This window comes from Motacilla alba, chromosome 4 (genome assembly GCF_015832195.1).
Source record: "Motacilla alba alba isolate MOTALB_02 chromosome 4, Motacilla_alba_V1.0_pri, whole genome shotgun sequence".
NCBI classification, from domain to species: domain Eukaryota; kingdom Metazoa; phylum Chordata; class Aves; order Passeriformes; family Motacillidae; genus Motacilla; species Motacilla alba.
The window spans coordinates 54,346,388-54,368,393 of NC_052019.1; the positions used below are offsets into that span (position 1 = coordinate 54,346,388).

At 40.4% G+C, this 22,006-nt stretch overlaps 1 protein-coding gene across 27 annotated transcripts in view; it reads right to left on the reverse strand.

Annotated features, from left to right (window-relative positions):
- Positions 1–22,006, reverse strand: part of ADGRL3 (adhesion G protein-coupled receptor L3) — a 492,252-nt gene that overhangs the window by 258,544 nt on the left and 211,702 nt on the right. For 26 of the 27 annotated variants that reach the window (XM_038134649.1, XM_038134653.1, XM_038134645.1 and 23 more), the window contains exons 4-5: positions 5,803–5,823; positions 4,857–5,070 (exon numbers count right to left, since the gene is read on the reverse strand). In XM_038134649.1, coding sequence (XP_037990577.1) covers positions 4,857–5,070; positions 5,803–5,823 — 235 coding nt within the window. The remainder of the gene's footprint in view (positions 1–4,856; positions 5,071–5,802; positions 5,824–22,006) is intronic. The other variant, XM_038134633.1, reaches the window with a different exon arrangement.

The window sequence follows — 22,006 nt, forward strand, 5'->3', positions numbered from 1 at the left end:
GTCAGAGGTGATGAGAGCACCTAAGCAGGGGGCTGTTTTCTAAGAAACATGCCATTAATTTTGTAGAGCCTGACACAACTGTGCTGCAGTTCAGCTGAAGCCATGCCCTTGAGTCCTGCTGATGGCCTTGTCAGTACAAAGCCTGCAGGTCTGCAGCTCTCCTGTCCTCTGCACCTTCCCACATGCACTGCAACAAGCTACTTAATATACATGACTCTACAAGAACATCCCAAAACTAGTCTGTTCAAAACCAGTGGCCATTTTATGAATGACCAACGTGAATGATCCTATCTGTAAAGTACAGGTAATCCTGCCTCTTTATTTCCCAATGCAAGTGCAGATCACTGACATTTGAGAAGTGTCTTGAAAATCACAGGAGATGATAACATCAATAACAGCATGCCATGAGATGCAATATTATTACAATAATAATGGCACTCATTTCAGACTCCTGCATTTTTCAGGTCATCAACCAAAAACATTAGCAAAATAGCCCTTCAGGAGATGAAAAATCTTTGCAGTGTAATGCAAGCTGCTTCATTCAATTTATTTATTCTCCCCTACGCTGTGCAAAGTGCCTGCTACCATTCCTCCAACTACCAAGAGAATTGTGAGTGTCCTTCCACATAAAAAGATTAGGCCCTCTGATGAAACTGAAGGGAAATGTAAGAGCAGCTGACCACAGTCTTACATTCCTGCAGTCTTGCATTTTTTCTATTTTTTTCCCCTTTAAGTCTTGACCTGCAATCTTCATCAATGATGTCAACACCGAAACCACAGGGACAAGCCATGCAGATCAGACTGAAACCTAAAGGAAATTAGCTCAGCTAAGCTACTGCAGGCCCAGCAGGACATCTAGTACCTCCCAGCTGTGCCTCCCTTCAGGGGAAAAACGAGGAGATAGCTGAGCAGCTTTCAGCAGCCCTCATCCCCAAGCCAGAAGTGGTGAGAACAGCATACAAGAGCTCTGCATGGTTCTGCTGTGGCAAAAGGCAAACGCTGCCTACTTTGCAAACTGAGCTCTCTGGTTGTTGAGAGAGATGAGAGTTCCCCAGCAAGAGCCTTCCACATCTTCTAGGGCAGAAAAATTTTTGCTTTGATCTTGAGAAAAGCTGCTGAGACCTGCGAACATTTCTCCTGTCTCTTCTGCTCTGCCTGCTGGTTTTGTCATTTTGCCTCATTATTCCATCCCTCCTTTCCTTCCTCCAGAATAAGAGTAGTAGATGATGGTTGGGGTAGAAAAGGATACAAAAAGCAAAAGGAAAGCCTTGCTCTTGCCTTTAGAGCAAAAATCAAAGTGCTCTATGTATGTGTACCTACATGTCAGGTACTTCCTACTGTTCCTACTTGGACTTCCCTCTCCCCCCCACCCTTTTCAACATTTGAGGTTAAAGTCAATGGAAAAGATGTTTGAAACTTCAAAGTTAAATGCAAAGGTGGTACTGACAGCACAAAATTCTGTGAACATACATGCAAAAACCTGAACACCTCTTCTTCCATCCCTTGCTTTCAACCCAGGATGCTTCCTTGGTGCGAAGCATCAACAGGAAATTCAAGAGAGCACACCAAAAGCTATTTTTTTTCCCTTTTTCTTTTAAGGTGCTTTTAATATACTAAACTGTGTTAACACTAAAAAAACAAAGGCAACTCTTACAGGAATAGGAGGCCACTTTTCCCTATTGCTCACAGAGAACCCTGGCTGTTGGAATGGATGATATGTTAATTTTGTGGCACAGTCACTCAAGGGAGGGCATAGCAATGTCTCCCATGGTACAGTGCACACAACTTAAAATGGGCATGGTTAAAATTTAATTAATTGTTACAGGCCTTGCAAAGATGTTTCTCCAAAGCAAACATGCTACGAAATACATTTTTTTCTATCCAATCAGAAAAACTTCGGTTCATAAAGCACACTTTCTGAGCTGTAATGGACAACACATGCTCAGATATTTGAAGGAGGAGCTGGCAAAATTAAAAAATAAAAAAACAAAAAAGAAAAACCTAAAATAGGCCTCAGAGATTTAATGTCCTATAAAATAGCTCCCTACAAGCTCTTTAAATGTCCTTTACTTCAAGCAATACTATCAAGATTGTAGAGAGTTTCAGGGCAATACTTGCAGCAAGAACTCCTTGTGTTCCCTCTGCTTAGGGGGCTCCACAAACACACCGAAAGATTTATGCCTTTCCCTTTCAAAATAACCTCATGTAGTCTGCAAAAATTAATTTATATAAGCATACAGAAGAAAGGAACATTAGCTCAGGCTGTTGGGATTTTGGTTTTGTTTTTTTTTTTCAGGTTTTCTTCGGTGGGGGTGAGCTGGGGGAGCAATCACTAATATCTACCATAAATCTGCTCACTCACAGCCTCAGCACACACACTAACACCACCTCTGTCTCACACACACTTTCCTTCCCATCTTTCCCTCTCTCCCTCCCCTACAGCCACATTGCAATGAGTCCAAGTTGGCTGTGCAGTGCTGCTGATTAAAATTTGCCAGTAGTGAGACAACTTACTATAGAGCCTACAAGGGGACTGTGTATTTATGAATGCAATAATTAATCAATACATAATAAGCACACGCTGCATACCACTTTTCTTTCCATGCACAGACAGCTTCAGTCACCATGCAGGTTTCACTGTCATGACAATCTTCAGTTCCCAGCAGCTGCTCCCCCACCCTGCAGCATTAGCAAAGACAAGCTTGCTGTGTTGGAGCCTGCATTCGTCTGCAAACCCACCCAAATACTGCTAGATTGATTAATTTTGAAGGTAGAGGTTTTCAGAAGAAAATGCCATAGTTAGTGCCACAACTACTAGGCTGTCACAATTTTCCTTTTAAACTACTTTTTTTCAGAGGCTCAGCTGTAAAGTGTACTCGGAGCTGTGAGCTGACAGACTGGTTTGCATCTTAAGAACATATTTCATTTTAATGGCTTTATTTTTAAATTGTTTCAACTCTTTGAATTAATGGAGACTTAAAAAAGAAATGAGACTGACAAAAATGCAAAGTAGAATATCTTCTCCTTTTTACCTGTCTTTTAACATCAGCTATATTTGTTTTCAAGCAACTCAATAGTACCCAATAATAGGACTGCACATCTTTTCCCCCTTCAGTGTCCATCCTCTTCACAACCACTTTCTGCTGCCCAAATGGAAGAACAGAGATATTCTGCCACAGAGATGAGCTTCCCTGCCAACTCTCAGCTAAGCCATTTCAGCCTGCAGTGATGATACCTGGAGGTGAGTAATCACCGGACGTTTTCATTGCAGTGCCACGGGCACAGAAGACAATTGTGTGCCCTCCCTGACTCAAGGGCCAGTGTTTATTGCAGACTTGCTACATGTAGGGACCGACCAGAAGGTTGCAGAGCTCTGCATGTGGCTCAGGAGCTGTGGCCTAGAGGACACTAATAAATATATATAAAAAAATATTAATACTCTGTACTCTGTAACAGGCCACAAAGGGGATGACATGGCTTTATTCTGCCAATATGCAGAGGATTAAGGGTTTCTGCTTGAAGCCACTAACAACCTGAACAGGAGAATTACAGTAATTCCACTAAAACCACACGGAATCCAAGGGACTGGCCGATGGCACATTGTTACCCTTTCCACTTCTCTCAAAAATGTAGCTGGCACAACCCTATAAACAAGAATTCAACCAGCTACCCAAGGAGTCCAACTTAAAGAACAGTCTTAGAGGAGCCACATGCAGCAGTGGGGCCATTTGTCACGAGACTCCTCAACATTTTCAGACCTAAATACTCAACATGGAGCAGTTTCTAAAGGGAAGTCAAAAATAGCAGTTTGCATGTGAAACACAGCTGAAACTCACGTCGCTCACACCAGTCCATTTTAGTGCAAAGCATTTCACAGCAAACAACAGCAAGATGCCCCATTAAACCCCTGCACTGCTTTAAGCCATGAGGTCACTGTTAGGACCCAAACACATGTTGTCATGACATCAATTAGCCACACTTTGCCTATGCCAATGCCATTATTAATACCTTGAAATACTAATCTCTATTACTAATTAACAGTCAAATGCACTAAATAATTTTTCATGCATTAGGAATGTATTACTGAATTCAATTACATGTCAAGAGCTATGACTTATGAATCCTCCCCACAACACCATTTGTGCCAGAAAATATCCTTAAAATTTCAGCAGCATTTAAAAGGCTTTTCATAACCAAGATACCTCTGTGTTGGAATAAACTGTTAGGCCCTGGCTCTGCAAGCAAGACAGGAGTCTGTCTACACGTCTGACTGTATCTCAGTTAACACTTCCAAATGCAGCAGCCACACTGAACAGTTACAGTTATTATACAGAAATTCAGCAATTCATCAATGAGAATACCAGTGCTTGACTAGAAATTCAGATCTCCCCTAAAACAAAGCCTGGCAACACAAGGAAGGATGCAGATGCCTCTCTGTGCCTTGAAAACTGTAAATGTTATTCTAAACATAAAATATTGATTGTTCAAGGAGATTACTGGCATTCTGTTTGAACACAGCACAAAAACTAGTGAATATGCATTTTGAGAAAGATTTCACTTCCACATTCATTAAGAGCCTTGATATTTAGGTATTTCAGAAGGAAAACTGGGACACAGTGAGAATCAGGATGACTGATGAGCAGTACTTACAGGAAATGTTATTTATATTGCGTGACGCTAAACCAACTCAGTTAAACCCACAGTTTAGCAATGATAGCTGTAATTCTGTACAAATTCTGTACACACATCCAGACTAAGCACCTGCATTTTCTCATGCAAACACACACACAAACTGGTGTGTACACTCCGGATTAAAAAATCGACAGTCAGCAAACAAAGAATATTAAGCACTATACCTTTGAGTCATAATCTTATAGGCATCTGGCAGATAACAGCGGATATTCTCCATCTGAGCAGGATCAGAGTCACAGATTTTATCATCGGTCCTGCCGTAGTTGGCACTTTCGATCATGATAACATCTGTTCCCGGGCAGCGCAGCTCGATGGGGTAACTCTCGCAGGACAGCTCCCTTCGGACCACAGCCATGGGCACTGGGGCACGGCTGAAAGCTGCAAGGATTAACACAGAAACACAGTCAACACTGGCTTTCCACAGCGAGGCTAAAATTAAAAGCGGAATCACGTTCAGTAGAAGGCTTTACCCATATGCTGTGCTGAGATAGTCTGGGTATCATTCAGATAAGATCTGCAGAAACGGGGTCTGGTCGCTGGCTTGCTGGCTGCCCAGAGAAATCACTTCCCCATTCAGTGACTTGATTTTCTCATTTTAAAAACAAGCTATAGATCCCTTTTATACAGGGCTTTAGAAATCCCTTATTGAAACAGGTAAATAGCAACTGTGGCATTGTTATTATTTCTACTTACCAGGTGAAAAACTAGTTGGCTTTGATATATAAAATTACAGTCCTGAGTTGTACTTGAACAAGCAAAGAAAATTTTATGACAACAAGCAATCCAGGATCAGAATCCCACCTGCTCAGCAAGATTGCACCTGTCCTACAGCAGATGTAATAACATCTGTATTGCTCCTGGTCCTTTTCTTAGCCCTTAGAAAAAGTGATCCTAATGGCTTTTGCTGTAGCCTGCAGCATGCCAGGGGATGGCCTGCAGGTTCTGGCAACCATCCCAAAGTTTGGGCCCTGCAGAGATACTTTCCATGGAAAGGCCAATTTACGGGACACCAGATGATTTAAGTTCAGTCTTAGCTTTGCATTGGATCTGCCTAGACGGTCAAATAGCTGGCAAATACTTGTGAAATTAAAGAGCTCTCAGAAATCTTACCTGTTTTAAAAGAAATCCAGGCTACAGTTTGCAAAAGAAAAAAAAAAAAAAAGAAACACACTTTGAGATGCCTTGAAAACAAAGCCCTAAAGTATTAGTAAACAATGCCACTTGACAACAAGCAATTGTATTTCCCATCTTTACAGCCTCTTTGATCCAAAAATCTTAAACAGCTTGACGAATGCGAATATATTAATCCCCAAATATCCATATGGAGTAGCTACACATTGTCTTTCTCAACTCAGCTGCAGAGGGGTTTTGCAGCTTCCAGAAGATCTCATGGGAAATCCATGGTGATGCTAGGAACCAAATACTTGTTTCCCAGCCTAGCACACCAGTCACAAGCTGAACTAAAAGCCATCTCTTTTCCTCCTTTATTCCACAAGAATGAAAGGAACCATAAAGGTTTTCAGATACAGGGATGATGTGCCCCCCAAGCTACATTTGAACACTTCTAACCACAAAACTCAACATACAACTCGAGCCTGTCTCATTGGGATGGTGAGAGGTTTAAGCCTCCAGTAGATCCATGGCCCATCTGATACCAGGCATCTTTCAACAACTCCCTTTCCTCCTGGCCCCATTATGAAAAACACCAAAATAACCTCCTCCTAAACCAAAAATCCTATCCAATGTTCTCCTGGTTTGTTCCATGAAACTTCCCCATGGCACATGCACACCAAGTTTTCTTATGGAAAATAAGATTATATTGCTGTTTCTCAGAATACCATTTGACTATATCAAGGCTGCCCTGTCTGTCAGGCAGCAATCCAACACACTGACTTCCATGAATCCTTCCATTATTGTCAGTTGTCTCATTTATGTATCACTGGATACAATTCTGTAAATCTGCGGGGATTACTTTTATATCAGACCTTCCCTGGTGTGCCAGAGTTGTGGACTAATTGCCAAACCCCCAAGACAGATGTGTGCTTATTCTTGAATAACAGCTTGCACAATTAGCACAGCTTTAGGGTTTGGATCACTTGAGATGTCCTCCTTCTCTGAGAAACGGAGAAACCATTTTGCCCTGGGCTCATATTGCACCACACATTTGTGCAATGCAATCAATTCTCACTGCCACCAGCTTCTCCTGTTACAAGAAGAGGAAAATGAGGAGGACAAGGAAAACGAGGAGGACAAGCATGAACCTCTAAGGTGCACTGCCTCATTCTTACCCTTGGCTTGATACCACTAGTCAGGTGGAGGTGAGTGGAGGAAGGATGGGACAATGTTAGAGACACCATTTGATAGAAGAGATAAGCCAGACAGAAAGGCAGAGTCAGCAGAGCTCACCAATTTTAGCCTGCCCTAAAACAATTTCAAGAGGTATTAAGGTTGCTTACAAGGATCTGTCCACAGAAGCCTGCAGCAGGCTCTGCTCTGTCAAACGCTGGACTCCATGGCAGAAGGCCAGTGCTGACCAAAATATTTCTGATGCCAGGATTCTGATTTTGGAAAAGAGCTGTGGTGAGCTCTCCTCTCAAGCCTGTTCTGTGCTAAACCTGAGCAGATTGGTGACATGGGAGGCAGAAGGTTTCTAGCAGCTTTTGGCAGAATGTTGAGGCCAAGGGCCCTCCCTCCTCCTGCCATGTGCTTAGATGACTCCTGTTAACTGCCAAAAAAATGACAAAATGAGGTTTATAGGCAATATTAGCTGTTTGGAGCTATGGTTTTGCCCAGTCTTTGGGCAATTTGGATCATTTTCTCTGTAAGGTTAACACAGGCTATACAAAGGGCAAAGAGAGTTGGTAATACTCCTTTACTTTTTACAGTTCCCACTACAGAATACAAAACTACTGAGCCACACAATTCAGAAAGTCTATTTTTGCTCTTAATTCCTATGTTTTGGGGTGTTTTTTAGTACCTATTCTAAATCAATTGAACACGTGAGGGCTGAAGAAAACCGTGCTTAAATTCACAAAAAATTAAATGCCTGAGAATTCACTCACACAAACCCGGTGTATTTGTCAAACAACAATGCTGTACAAATGCAGCTAACCTTAACTCTTGTGTTATGCTGGAAATAAGACATTGAGAATTACTAACAGCAATTTACAAAACCATTAAAGATATTTCTCTACCTCAAATGAGAACACATTTCTAGTTTCATGGGTATGTCTCCCGTACATAAGACTTTACAGCATTGATCTACTAAAATTGGATGTGTATCACTTCCAAGGATACCCCCTAAACACCCCAAACACAAGCTAAACACCCCTTCCCCAGAATAACAGCTCATGTTCTACTCTCCAGTAAAAAAATCTCTGGACAGATGCAAACACTTATAGATTCAGCTTTAGACTTCCTGCAATTCACCTTTTTGCCTTTCGCATAATCACTTGACAGCTTGCTCTAAGAAGGACAGCTTTCACTTACAGACACCTCCCTGTGGTATCATGGAATCAACATTTACATTTAATTTCTGGATAAAAAGCATAAACTAGAAAAACTAGAAGCAGCTGAATATTGTAATACAGCATGATCTCCTATCATACTTTCTTCTAAAGTGATAGGCACATGTTTTCCATCCTGCCATTGACCACCAAATAATTTGCTCTGCATGGCTTTTTTTTTCTACTTCAGTATCTGCAATAAATACTCCAAAGGGAGATTAGAGCCTGGCTGTTTATCTCCTTGTAAACACATTTTTGTTGTTGTCGTGCCCCTATATGATAATCTTACTTAATCATTTTTACTGGTTTTCCTGTAAGGAGCAAAGATGTTTTGCTTTTTGCTGTGAAACAAGATACATCAAAGCCCATCTGTGAAATACACAGCACGATTGTATTAATTCATTAATACACTCCTCTCTTTTTTGAGCAGTTCCCTATCTTCACAGTCTCTCATTGAGCTCCTTATTTAATCTCCTAAATAAGTGACCTAATTGTTGGCTTGAAGTCAAGAGGAGCTGATGGCTGCTCACTACTTGGAAAAGCAGGTGTCTTTTTCCAGGATCCTATGTGCAGACAGCCATCTAAATACAAAACTTTTACAACGTTTAAATGTGTGCCAACTTGAGTTTTTTAAGTGCAGCCATTTGGTGGAAAATAATCCTCCAGAGCTTCTGCAGGGCAAAGTGAGAGCAGAGGGTGAAAAGGCAACAGATAATGACAGGATTTTATCTGGGCGATTTAGAACTCCTTTGTCTCTGCTAATTTCAGGAGCTGGGAAATTAAGTAAGTCATCAAAATCTTGTGCTTTTTCTCCCCCTCGCTTTTGACCTCAGAACATAATTGCCTCTTGTCATGCCTGCAGGGCACGGGCTTGTAGTTATCACTGTGTGCTTAATCAAATGCCGAAATAGCCTTTAAATTATGTGTTTCCTTGGCTGCTAGAGACTTGTTGAGCTCTGTTACATTTAGAGGCATGATGGTAGTAGATGTACTTTTAAAAGAAAAGTGTGGGTTGATGCTTTTAATTAGGTTTTATATGCAATTTTCCCAGCAAAATCATGTTCTGGCTCAGAATTTTCAGAGCGAAAATTCAGTGCATATTTAAGGGTCGTGAAACAAAAGCTGGAATTGTAGAGATAATTATTTTCACAAGCTCTGTATATGATTTGGTCTGCCCAGCTAAGTATCTGACTTACTGTTCCCTAGTGCAAACAGAGCATGCTGGGGGAAGTGGTTTCCTAGTAATTTGGAAGAATGCTTCTGTGTTTGTAATTTTGCAGTATTTAATACTCCCACAGTTCACCTTGGCTCTGTGGGGGAAAAAATCCTAAAGAAATAATAAAAAAGTCCCCTTCCTCTTATTCTCAAGCCTACTCAGGTGTGGGTGGGTAGGAGAGGAAATCTCTTTCAGTCAATGAGTCAATGGGCTTTGTAGGGCTCACTCCACATTCTGAAGTGCTTTTCTAAACCACGGCCTCACTTTTCCCTATTAGGATATAAAGACTCCTTAGTGCATAAATAGTTTGCATCCAGACATTGCTCAGTATTTCTTCTCTCTCTTTTCCTTAATCCAAATTATGCCTGGCCTCTCATCTCAAGAGCAGTATTAGTAGAAAGCAAAGCCTTGAGTTAAAGATGGTGACAACAAACATTTCTCAAGCATCCAATATCCCCACTTCCCAGTACTTTCAGAAATATCAACAAAGTTCTGACAAGCTTAAAATAGCTTGGTCAGCCCAACGTTCTCTGAAATCTTATGATTAATATACAAATATGGAAATACCATTCTTTCTTCCCCACTTTCTCTACAGACGCTGAGAATTTAAAAAAAATAATAAAGAAAAAAACACACAACATCTTTTCTAGAGAGACACGGTGGAAAAGCCTTTCTTCTACTCTCAGCCTGCAGTGGGGTTAAAGAAAAGTGCATCCTACAGACAAAGGCTGGTGCCAAGACATTGCAGCAAATGCTTGCAACATCCATATCCAGCTCCCCCGGGGAAGAATTGAAGACTGAAGGCAGCCAGTGTGGCCAAAGAGCTGAAGCCATCAGCAGTGCAAGGCTGGACAGTCCTGGTCCCCATTCCAGCTCTCCCCTGTGTGTCTCAGCTGATTGCTGTCTCATCTATCAAAATGGGAACATGATCTTATCTCCCCCATTAAGCACTCTAAAATCAGCCATGAAAAGGAAGAAGAGAATTAGACACATCCTCAGAAAGTGAAGCATGTGGCTTCAGCTTTGGTTTCCTCACATGAATCAAATACCCACATCCTCCTAGATCATCTCAGGCTTTCTTATTTTACAGACGATATCAAAAGCAATTTGCAACTTTCCTTTGGTCACCTTCACCTTGATTCTCCTTAGCCAGCAAACAGCCAGCTATGAACAGACTTCACAAACTGAAAAAGCATCTTTTTACATGCTGGGATGGAGTATACAAAAAAAAACAAACAAACAAACCAAAAACAGAAGAGAAACAGAAGGCTGGGCAACACCCCAGCCAAAGCAACCAAAGAAAAGCTAAAAACCAGAAAATCCTCATAAACTTCCTTGTGCTGTTTATATGGAGGTTGAGATCAACTATGTTATGGTTCCATAAATTGCTTACTCTATCTCCATTATAGCACGCAAGGAGCACCTGCTAGGGATTTGCTCCCAGCTTCTATGAGTGAAAATAGAAGAGATGTTCATCTGTAAGTTTATATCTGATGCCCTCCACCACAATTAAAAGGATTCACCAAAGGCTGTAGCAAACATAGAGAGGACTTTCTGTAGGGACAGCCAAAATTCACACACAATCAGTGAATTTTCCAAGGTGACACAGCTATGGATACAAACAGGAGCACAAAAAACTCCAAAATCTAGCCTAGTCCTGTACTGAATATCTCTGAAACAAGCCTCTGTCTCCATGCATAAGCCTCATGGAGAGCACCTTTTATTTCCATGGCAGATCTCTTTCTGCATTTCCAGGCATCGAAGATCTCAAAGCAGTGATGGACAAACACCTGGCCCTTCCACCACTCTCTGCCCAAAAAGCCCAGGGACAGAAGCCAGAGGATTAAGCACCAGACAGCTACATCCTGGGGTAATTCTACTGCTCACTCTTCATACCACCAATACTGCTCATCTCTTTGCCATGCTCAGCTGATAAATATCCTTATTCTCTCCCCTTACATTCCGAAACCCTTACCCAAGTATGAAGAAGCTTCCCTTATGAGTAAGAAGCATTAGATTATCTTTGAATCTCTCAGTATCTTCCTAGAGAAGAGAAAAGAAACTCACAGACAGTGGGCAAAGAGTACTGTGGAAGATGACCAGAAAAAGACAACAACAGTGAAGTGGATGCATTTGCACCCAGTCATTGCAAAGCCCAGGGAGAGAAGAAAGGAAGTGATAAAAGAACAAAATCACAGAATCAAGACGGTAGCTCTGAGGGAAGGAGTTTGACAGGAGGAGGTGACTGAGGCACTTTGTGAAGACAGCCTGAGCCAGGGAGACCCAAACCAGGCCTGTGGGAAAAAGCAGTGCACCAGCAATACCGCACTTCCTTTCTCCTTCTCCATTCCCACCTTCTGGGACTCAGGGGATGCTGCCTCATTAGTGAGCGATGGGAACCTCTGAGAACTGCAACAAACTCGCCTTTCAACAAGGCTCCATCCTCACCTACCTCCCCCTCATGGAGAGGTGAATAGTTCTGCAGCTGGTCTCTACACTGGAGCAAGGTGTCACCAAGGGTCACACCCTCCAGGCTGCTGAAGAGGCCGTGCTCTGGCTAAGTGCACCGGCCTGGAGAGTGCTGTTGGAAGAAGAAGGGATCCTGCTTCCTCCCCAGAACAAACCCTCCCATCTCCAGCCATGGCTCCGCTGCTGGAGGTGCATCCAGCTCCGTGCTTGCTGCACCCCTCCATGAGAAAGGGCAAGTCAGTAATTCAGCAAGAAACTAAACCAGCGGGGGGGAAAAGGGAAAGGGGGGATTTCTGCTGGGCTGATAGAGTTGAATCAGCTCAGAAAAGATTAGCTCAGGTCATAGGAAGAAAGCACACGATTTTTAGAAGGAAGGGCGGCTGAATTTAGAGTGTTTTGAAAAAAAACGTGACAACCTACCTTCAAATCAGAGGTCAGAAGCACAGTCTCAGCCTGAGCTAAATGTCACTTTAATGAATTTAATTAAACCAGAAGCAACAAGTTGAGAACAACAGACAAATAAACGTGGCCTCCAAGGAGATGTTGAATGCAAGTACATTAATATTTAGGCCCCATCACAGGAAAAAAACTATTCCCAAGTATCTTTTCCTTTGCAGTGGATAATCTAATTTGTAATGAAAGGCATATATTAAATAAAAATGTTCTTTAAATTTACAGGCATCTTTCATGTGAATTACCTTTCAAGTGTAGGAAAGCTGTGCACAGACAGGGAAAGTGTCAGAGTTTAAAGCCTTGCCCTGTGGTGCTTAATTTCTATAACTAACCCTTATGGTAAATTTGCCCTCCAGCCAAACAGTGACATTATTAAAATATCTGGCTTTTATATCCTGGTCCATAACATTGAGACATTTGTATTCTCAATAAAAGAAGCATTAGGTTCTGAGCCACAGGGACCAGTCCTTTTTACAAATCCATACACAAAAATTTCACTGGGGTCCTTAGTAATGAAAAACATGCCACGTAGTTCTTACTCAACTCAAAGTTACTATTGTAACAACAGGCATTCAACTGTCTTCAACAAAAATCCCAAAAAAACCTCAAAATCAGAGAAGCCTTGACACTGCTGAACAACCTTGGTATCTTAAATTTAATACAGCACAAATTAATATGGTGGAGCGAGAAGATTTGAGTAATTACAGAATTTGCCCCATTTCAAATTACTCCAGTGTAGGTTTTAATTGTAGCCATTAGTAAGGTTAATCTTTAATCTCATATGAAAACTTTTATAAACCACCATAACAGGTATAATCATAGAGGCAGTTAGATAAATGAGCATCAAGGGTTTAGTCTAAGGACATTAAGTAAAAAGAATCTGATCATAATTTTCAGGTTTCATATTATATAATAAGTTCATTTAAAATTACAATTTGTTTTTATTCCCATTTAAAACAATAGCTTAAAATCCTACCCTTTCTAAAATAACACAAAGCTAGAATAGCTTTCCTGTTACCATCAGAGTTATTTTAGGTTTGCCATTAGAACGGGCTTCAGTAGGATGTAGTGGTGGCCTAGGTGGATATTTCCCAAGTGCTCTTCTGCATCTTGAACCACTGCAAACTGGGAGGCGGCAGCCCTGGGCTACTGGAAGCAGGATGAAGATAACTGGAGGAGGACAAGACTCAAATGCATTCTCAAAAGTTGGAGACAGTCTGCCATTGAAGATGAAACAGAGCCCAGATTTGACTTTTATCTCACCATAGGAGGAAACAATGGGGGGGAGGGGAGGGGGGAAGAAGCAGAGAAGGGGGGAAACCCCAACATAAAACTGCAGCAAAGTAACTAACTGACCCCAAAAAACCAAAGAGACCTGGTGAACTCAGCAGGTTCAGCAATTCTTTTAAGGCTGTTGAATTAGACAGGTTGGATGTATTTGGAGCTTTGCTGAAGAGCTGCAAATAATAGATTCCTACCAAGAAATACCTTCGCAAAGTAAAGTTTAATTTTGATTTACAGCTCCCTGAAAAGCCTCTGAAGGGAAACATTAAAGCTCTTGTAGAAATATCTGCATTATTACAGAAATGATGAACAGCAGAGTGAAGATTACTTTGTGCTGTTTACAGACTTGTTTATCAGAGCAGTAAATCTATTTTTAAGTTTGTACTGCCTAGAAAGGAGAACCATGTGAAATGGGGAGACCTGTCCAGAGAAAAAGACAGGCAAGCTAAAAAGAATTCCTACCAAAGTATTAGAGCCTATCACTCAAATATCTGTAGAAAAGTCTGGGGCCCCAAATATTTACCATTTAAACCAACTGCTTTACATTAAAGGCCAAAAATGACACCTTTAGCATTCATTTTACAAGAAGTTTCCCAGACTTCAAAGACTAGACATCTCAAGGAAGTAATATGGCTAAATCATAGATCATTAATAACTGATTTTTCTTTGTGTTTTAGCCATCACGGCTCCTTTGAGTCTCTGCCATAAATAGCAACAGGGAATTTGTTCTTTCCACTAGCCATAACTGTGAAAGTTTTATAAAGAAGTGTGAGACTACCTTAAGATCCTGACTTCTCAGAATTGCATTCCGTTATATGTTTTATATATGTGCACTTCTTAAACTTTTAGAAAGGCATGGTGCATATGCATCAGGCAAAATGGCAAGCATTGTTTCCTACATGGCAAAAATGACATTTGGGATCCCCTGCTGAATTTTTAGAAACCAATGGGTGCTTCTAAGTGTAGATTACCTCTGAGTAATCTGCAAAGATAACCTGGTCCCCAGCTGCTGGATGAAGTTTTCCACAGCATGCCATATATGAGCTCCATGCCAGGAATACTGGCATGAGAGCCAAGATCCATTTTTTGCTGATACACCAACAAGAATTACAAGTAGGCTGTGCCAAGCCATTCTTTGCAGTCCTCTGAATCATGACTCCCCAAACTCTATGATGTTTACTCCCCCTCCTCCTCTGACCTCAAAATATCAACAATTTCACCTTGAAGTTACTGGCAGCTTCAAAGAGCTTTTCAGAAGCATTTACATTCATCTGAGCAGTGGCCAACTTCATTTACTTCCCATCAATTTTAAAAATAAATAACAGTAGGAGAATTAGATTTGGGGAACGAACTGAAATGTGCGCACTTGCTCCAGGTGAAGTAAAAGCAGATTTTCAAGGAATTCATATATTTTTGCCCGTAGTGCCACCTTCTCCTCAGCAGAAAGTAGCAAAACATTAAAACTAATTAATTACCTCCAGAAAATGGTTCACCTTCTAGGAAACACAGCTATAATCTTGAGTGATGAAGTTTCCTATTGCACCCACCTGCTCACAGCAAGCACTGTCCTTAATTATTTTCCTCACCTAATAGAACCTGTGCAAATATTGCTCCAGAAAGTTTATATAGCTATATATGGGTATGTGTTGGTAAAATACTTACATGCATTTAATACTGCCCCCATCTCAAGGTGAGTCACAAAAAATAATAATAATTAAAAAAATCTGAAACAATTCTGCTCAGCTGCAGGCTCCCAGAAATGCCCTGGACATATCAGCTGCTCCCAGAAAAGTCATGTGAGCAGCTGAGAGCTTCTGGGCTTTGTAGTAGGGAGGGGATGCTACCCTGTGGTACCACCAGGACTCCCATTGCAGATAAGGGCAGCCAGGGCACAACAGTGTGGCCAAACTCACCTTACTACGTTTTTATCTACAATAAAACACTCTGAATCCTGCCCTCCCACACTCCACCAGCTGTGGAGGTGTCCCAGGATACAAGTTTATCTTCATTTTCCATTCCACCCCTTAAAGTGGTTAACAATAGCCTAATAAGCATTTTTAAAAGCAGCGATAACAAGTGTGAGTAGTAACAGAGACATTGTGCTCAGTTTAAAAAAAATAAATAAAACAAACAAAACACCAACCTCATACTGGTTAAAAGCCAGCCCTGCTTTATGGAAGTCCCTAAAGCATTGGATATCATGATTCATTACCTGTTCTATGGGAAACTGTAGGGCTCCTTTGCAGACACCCATGTGCACAAGTGAACAAAATGAGGGTCTGTGCCCCAAAGGACATTTTAAAGAGAGAAGAAATGTGTGCAGGTTAGGAACAGGAGCTACAGTGACACACAGAAGGATAGTCACACAGCATGAGTAACAAACAGGTGCAGATGCTACACTTGAGGGCACAATGCTCACCAGTTCAATGAAAATATGGCTGAAAATATTATCTAAGTTGCTTCAGGAGAAAACTACTGCAAACAACTGTGATGGATGGAAGACTCTTTTTTTAGCCTTTTTTTTTAACACAATCACTAGACTTGTTTCAAATTGTCCTCCTTCAAGAGGTAGATGAAAGAAGTAAATCTTTTGCTGATCTCTCTGGCAGCAAAAAAACAGGATATATTTGCCCAGTCTAATCAGAGAGAGATAGTGGGCCCAAAGGCAAAGAAATATTTTTGACAAAATAACCTGATGAAAGAGTCCATTCCTCCTTCCCCTATAAATAAGGTGTCACAGAGAGCAGGACTTTTTTCAAGCCTCAGCACTGCTGTGACACCAGAGGATGCTCGTCAGAAGGGCACAGAAAGGCGTCTTGGAAAACCAAGCACTTGCTTAGCACTTGGTAAATCCCCTGTGCTTTCTGCCCCTAAAGAGTTTTGAATGATTCTTTCAAGTTGGAAAAAAAAAAAAAAAAAAAAAAAAAGCACCAGAGAAAGGTTTCCAGAAAACTTTCTGGGAGATTATTAATTATATTTCTAATGTAATTATGTTGCAGTACATTTAAGTGCACTTTCTAAATAGAAACTGACTTATACCTAACAAAGGATCCATTTCAAGCACTTTTTGTTCTATCTATAATATCCATTTCCTTTTGTACCTGTTTCAAGCATTGTTCTTCTAGAGTTATTTGTACTTCACGTTTAGAATTTTCCTTTTTTTCTAAGAATAAAATTGTTACATATTTCTGTCATCTTGTGCTCCTTCTTCATACATGAGGAAAGAATTCTGCTGCCACTGTCCCTCCAAGGGGATTTTTGGAGCACAAGGAAAAACCTTCATAAAATAAATCAGATTTTTCTACTTAAAAGTCTTCTAATGCCCCCCATTATTCTGTAATAAAGGTCCTCAAACTGTGAAGGGGGAAAAAAAAAACAAACAAAAAACAAAAAAGCCCCTGTTTTTCAAGGGTAACAACCTGGGCAAAATACAAAAGGTCACTGAACAAGTTTACTGTTGAGCCAATCTTTTTGATGCACTGTAATATTAGCCCTTATTGATTGTGTTGATCACAGACAAAAAAAAACCCAAACAAACAAAAACCCAACCAAAACCACAAACAAACAAAAAATTACTTCCCAAAAACCCAACAACAAAGAAAACCAAAACCACCAGCATCAACAAACACACAGATGTCTATGAGCAAATAACCACAAACCAATTTTACTTGGTCAGAAAAAAAGATCACAGTCCTGACTGGTAACACAAATATTTGAGGGTTTTAGCCAGGATAGCTCCTCATAGGTTAAAATATTTCACACAAAATTAAACAGAAAGGAAGATTTAAGATTAAAAAGGCAGACAGTAAACTGAGAAGTCTGTTTCCACATCACAAAATCCCTAACTCTGCAGTAATGAGAAATGGTTTCTTTTATTAAATAGTCTACTTTCACTTACAAAAAATATGTTGGAAAAAAAACCACAGCAGTGTAGTTAACAAGTACAAATTACAGTTTGGAAACACAAACACTCAGCGCTAAAAGCTCAAAACACAAACGAAATAACTGCAGACCAAACTAAAATAAAAATATTAAAAAAAACTTAAAAAATAAAAAAAGCTTGCAGAGTTTTTAAAGAAGCATCAGTATTTTTAAATTAGTAAGGTTTGTGGGTCAAAGACAACCAGCTATCAAGCACAAACTGAACTCCCTACAAATATTCAGTAACTCTCTCCAATCTGTATTTCTGTATTTACAAAGAGGCAAACAGAATTATTCATCATTCACAGTGATAAAGAGATGCTTTCTGTTCTAGCAGATATTTGGAAAGATATTAATAGCAAAACACCCAATATATTCAATCTCAAGAATGGGAGTTTGTAAGAAACCCACAATGCTCTTAGGAATCCCCCTGCTGTTTTTTAGCTTGATTTTGGGCACTGGCACTTTGCTACTAACAAGGTTTAAAAAAAACTAAAAAGGCACAAAAATGTAAGTCCACTTGCATACAGGAGAAATGCATTAGCTTCTGCTTCTCAAAAACTAATGTAAATGTGCAACTGTCATCTCAACCAAAGCATTTTTGGAAGCTCAGCAAGAACCTCATCAGTTGAAAATCCTTCAACATAATTCTCCATGATCTGAGAGAAAATAAATTCAGAGTTTGCCAAATTTGTAGTCAGTGCAAAAACTGATGAAATGTTAAATAATGACACAGACCTTGTCAGTTTTGCAGATTGATCTACACGCTACCTGAGCAGACCATGCTTGAAAACAGACAAATACGAGTCCATGTAAGAATACAAGAAGTGCTCATTATGTGAGACCACAGACTTGCAAGCAGTCACTCTGAAACAAGACTGTTTCCATAACTGGTAACGATTTGAACAACATGCAGCAGCTCAAAGGGCAAACACGATCTCTGCAAATATGAGGAGGTGAATAATAAGTAGAAGTGGGAAGGTGAAATTGCCCTGCATATGGTGTTAATGAGACCATTCGTTCTTGGAAAACGTACACATTGCGGTACCCTACACTTCAGAGTGTTCGTCAGAAACTTTGAAAGGGTTTGCAAAAGAACTTAAAAAAAAAAAAAAAAATCAAGTAAAGCCTGGAAAGCCAGTCTAACACGTGAGCCACCAAAATTACGTAGTCTGTTTAACTGGTCTCAAAGACCATTCTAGTCTGCAAGTACCTACACCAAGGGAAGATATTTCTCTTTAATCTAGTAGAAAAAGGCAAGCAAGAGCCAAGATCTGGAAGCTGAAGTCTGATACATGGAGATAGAAATAAGGTAGTATTTTTAACCATGTGAGCAATTTACCATGGAACAGTTTACTTATATATGTGTAGAGAGATAGATAGATACATACATACATACAATTTGTTCCTTATCAGCTGAAGTACCTAAGCAATGACTGAGTATTTTCCTGGAACACACCAATGCCTGATTCATAAATTACTTGGTGAGATGGCTACTGTGCAAACAGTCTGGCTTGTTGATCACAGATAGGAGTTTCTTTGTATTTTAAGGATCTATGTATACTTGGAAGAAAGAGAACAGGAAGAGGAAGGGGGCATTTATCTGCATGGAACTCACTGAATTTATTAACTTAGAGGGAAAAAAAAAGAAAACCCAAAAAAGACCCCATGCTAAAAAATTCAACAATAAACCCCAAAACAAAAAACCCAAACAAACAACACAAAACCTCCAGTAAGCTCTTATACAGAGCTGCTGAGTCCATCCACAAAGAGCAGGTTTGTATACTGCCTTTAGTGGTTGTAAATAGAAAAAAAAATGTTTCAGGACAGCTTATTTGAATGCCCAGGAATAAAAAATGGCAAGGAGGAGGAAGGGAATTGCTTAATGCAAACCAACAGATGGGATTTTCAGTCAGAGGCTTGCTTTGTTTTCATAATGAACCATAATCTGTGAAATCTAAAACATTTTTTATTTGCTGCAGTGAGACAAAGACTGAAGTTATGGCATGTGAATTGTTTTCTCCACCCTTTGTCCTTACAGAAGGTAACAATGCAGATGCACTGGAGCTAGACTAATCAGCCGAAGTTTAGAAGGATAGATGAAAGCATAGGTATGGCACTATGTGTTTAGTAGGTTTGTCTGTCTTGGGGTTTTTTGGTTTTGTTTTCCTTTTTCTTTAATTCAGCCTTCCACTATGGCTATCTAATAAATTAGGGTAATTCTGTAAAGGATATTAACTGGCCTCTCAGTGTTGTTAGCTAGTGTACACCCTACAACATTAAATCAACATCAGAGACATGTAGAGGCCTGGTGTGATGTTACTGGGATGGGTCAGGGGCATTATTCCCTAAATCCATCCTACTTCCCAGTCATGGTGCTCCAGGTGCTCCCTACCCTGGCATTGTCCCATGAGTTCATCTCTGACTGTGCAGCCCCTGGTGCCAGCTGTGGGAGCTGCAGAGAGCCAGCAGCACTGCAGAGAAGCAAGGTCTGTGTTCTGCTGGCAGCTCTGTACCCAGATCTGTCCCTGACAGTCAGGCAAATCAGTGTGCATGCATGCATATTTATATATATATATAAAAATACATATATACACATACACACACACACATATCATTCCTGTATTACATCCAGTTACATTATCCACTGTACCACAAAATGGACAGGTAAGCAATTCAATGTTAAGGCACCAAGCCAGGAAAAACTTAAGCTACCTAGAAGCCTGGAGCTGCAAATAGTGACTGCCACATATATTGCTTATTATTTTGCTGAAATGCAAGATTTAGGTTTCAGAAACATCAGACATCTACTTGTGGCTTCTCAGCACACTTATATTCCCATAACATTTTGCAATATAAAATAGTGACTTCTATTCATACGTATTTCCCCATGCTATCAAGTCCCTCTTCATATTAAAAATAAATGACTTTAAAATGTAAGCAGCTACATATATAAGCACTCTGCTTCAAAGCCATACTTCATCTTTAAATAGCAGCAATCAATACATACACTATATAACCTAAACAAATTTCTATTATGAATTCCTAATGGATGCATGCTTTGGTCATTTTTATTACTAATATATTATTGATTTACAGAATACATTACCACCTTAGGCATTGGGATTTGCTGAAGTCCTTACATTGTGTTTGTAGTTTTAGTCAAAATATGAGCCAGAAGTCAATACCCCATTTACCACCAGCACAGCCCCACTACAGAGTTAGATATTTAATTATGGTCTGACTCTCACAGTGGAATCATAGGTCTTACACTGGCACATATAAGTCATGGGTATTAATGTGAAATTATCCATGAGGCCTGCCTGCCTTTCAGTCTATTGCCAAAACACTTTGGGAGTCACAATTTGGACAAAATTTGCGAAAACACTGGCAGTCTAACCTTGCAGATCCCTTGCAGGGCAGAGTTTCTCTGAAATCAAAGCACCCACTTGGGCTCTTTTGCTCTGAATCAATGAACAGTTTCTCTTTGTTGCCATTCACATCAGGGAGCAGTGATTGACTCCTGCAGTTGCCCAGGAGAAAGGAACCAAACAGCTTTCTTTGATATGAATACTAATACCAGCAGACAGGGAGAAGACAGCTTGCCAATCAGCCCCGCCACTAGCTCCGTACACAGGCTGCAGATAACACGTCAGCTGCTACTCCGTGAGGCTTCAGAAGAAGCCTGTAATAAGATGGGCACATCATAATATTGTTACAGAAATCAAATCCAAAGTGTTTGTTTACTGCTACAGGCAGAAATGAGGAGGAAAAAAAAAAAAGGCTTTTGGGTTATGGTTACTTTGGTGAAACCACGCCACGTTGTTGCCTTGCAGATCTACGTCACACAGGAACAACAACACACATGTGCCTTGCCAGAAGAGTATCACACCTTGGGCAAGTCAGGCTTTCTGTCAAAAGCCAAGCACAGAAATGGCAGAGATGCAGTATCACAAGCATTGCCGTTTCTTCAGCTGCTCAATGACACAAATCTAACCTCTAAATAAGTTACTTCCGGGGAAAATCCAAAGTAACATATTGCTTTTCTGGTTTTAATATCTTTTAAGAGATGGATGAGAATCCATCCCTTGAGGAGAACAGTCTACAAGCAGGGAATCCTGCTTCTCCCTGTTTCCTCTTTGTCTTTTTTTTTTGTTTTGTTTTCAAACTGACGCACGTGAGGACAAAGGAATAAAATACATACAGAGTATGAGTGCTTTGCACCCTTTTTGCAGAAGAACAAACAACAAACAACTGCAACAGAGACAACAGTAATCAAAAACACGCCTGAGAAAATAACAGCCACAAAAAGCAAAAGTCATATCAATTGCTTAGGCCTCTCTGCACACAGAAGTTAAGTGAGGTGAAGTGAAAAAGTTTAATTCACTGAGCTGACTAGAATTAAACAAATGAGCCATCTAAAAAGCGGAAGATCAGCTCCTAAAAACCTGCCTATAATGTACCT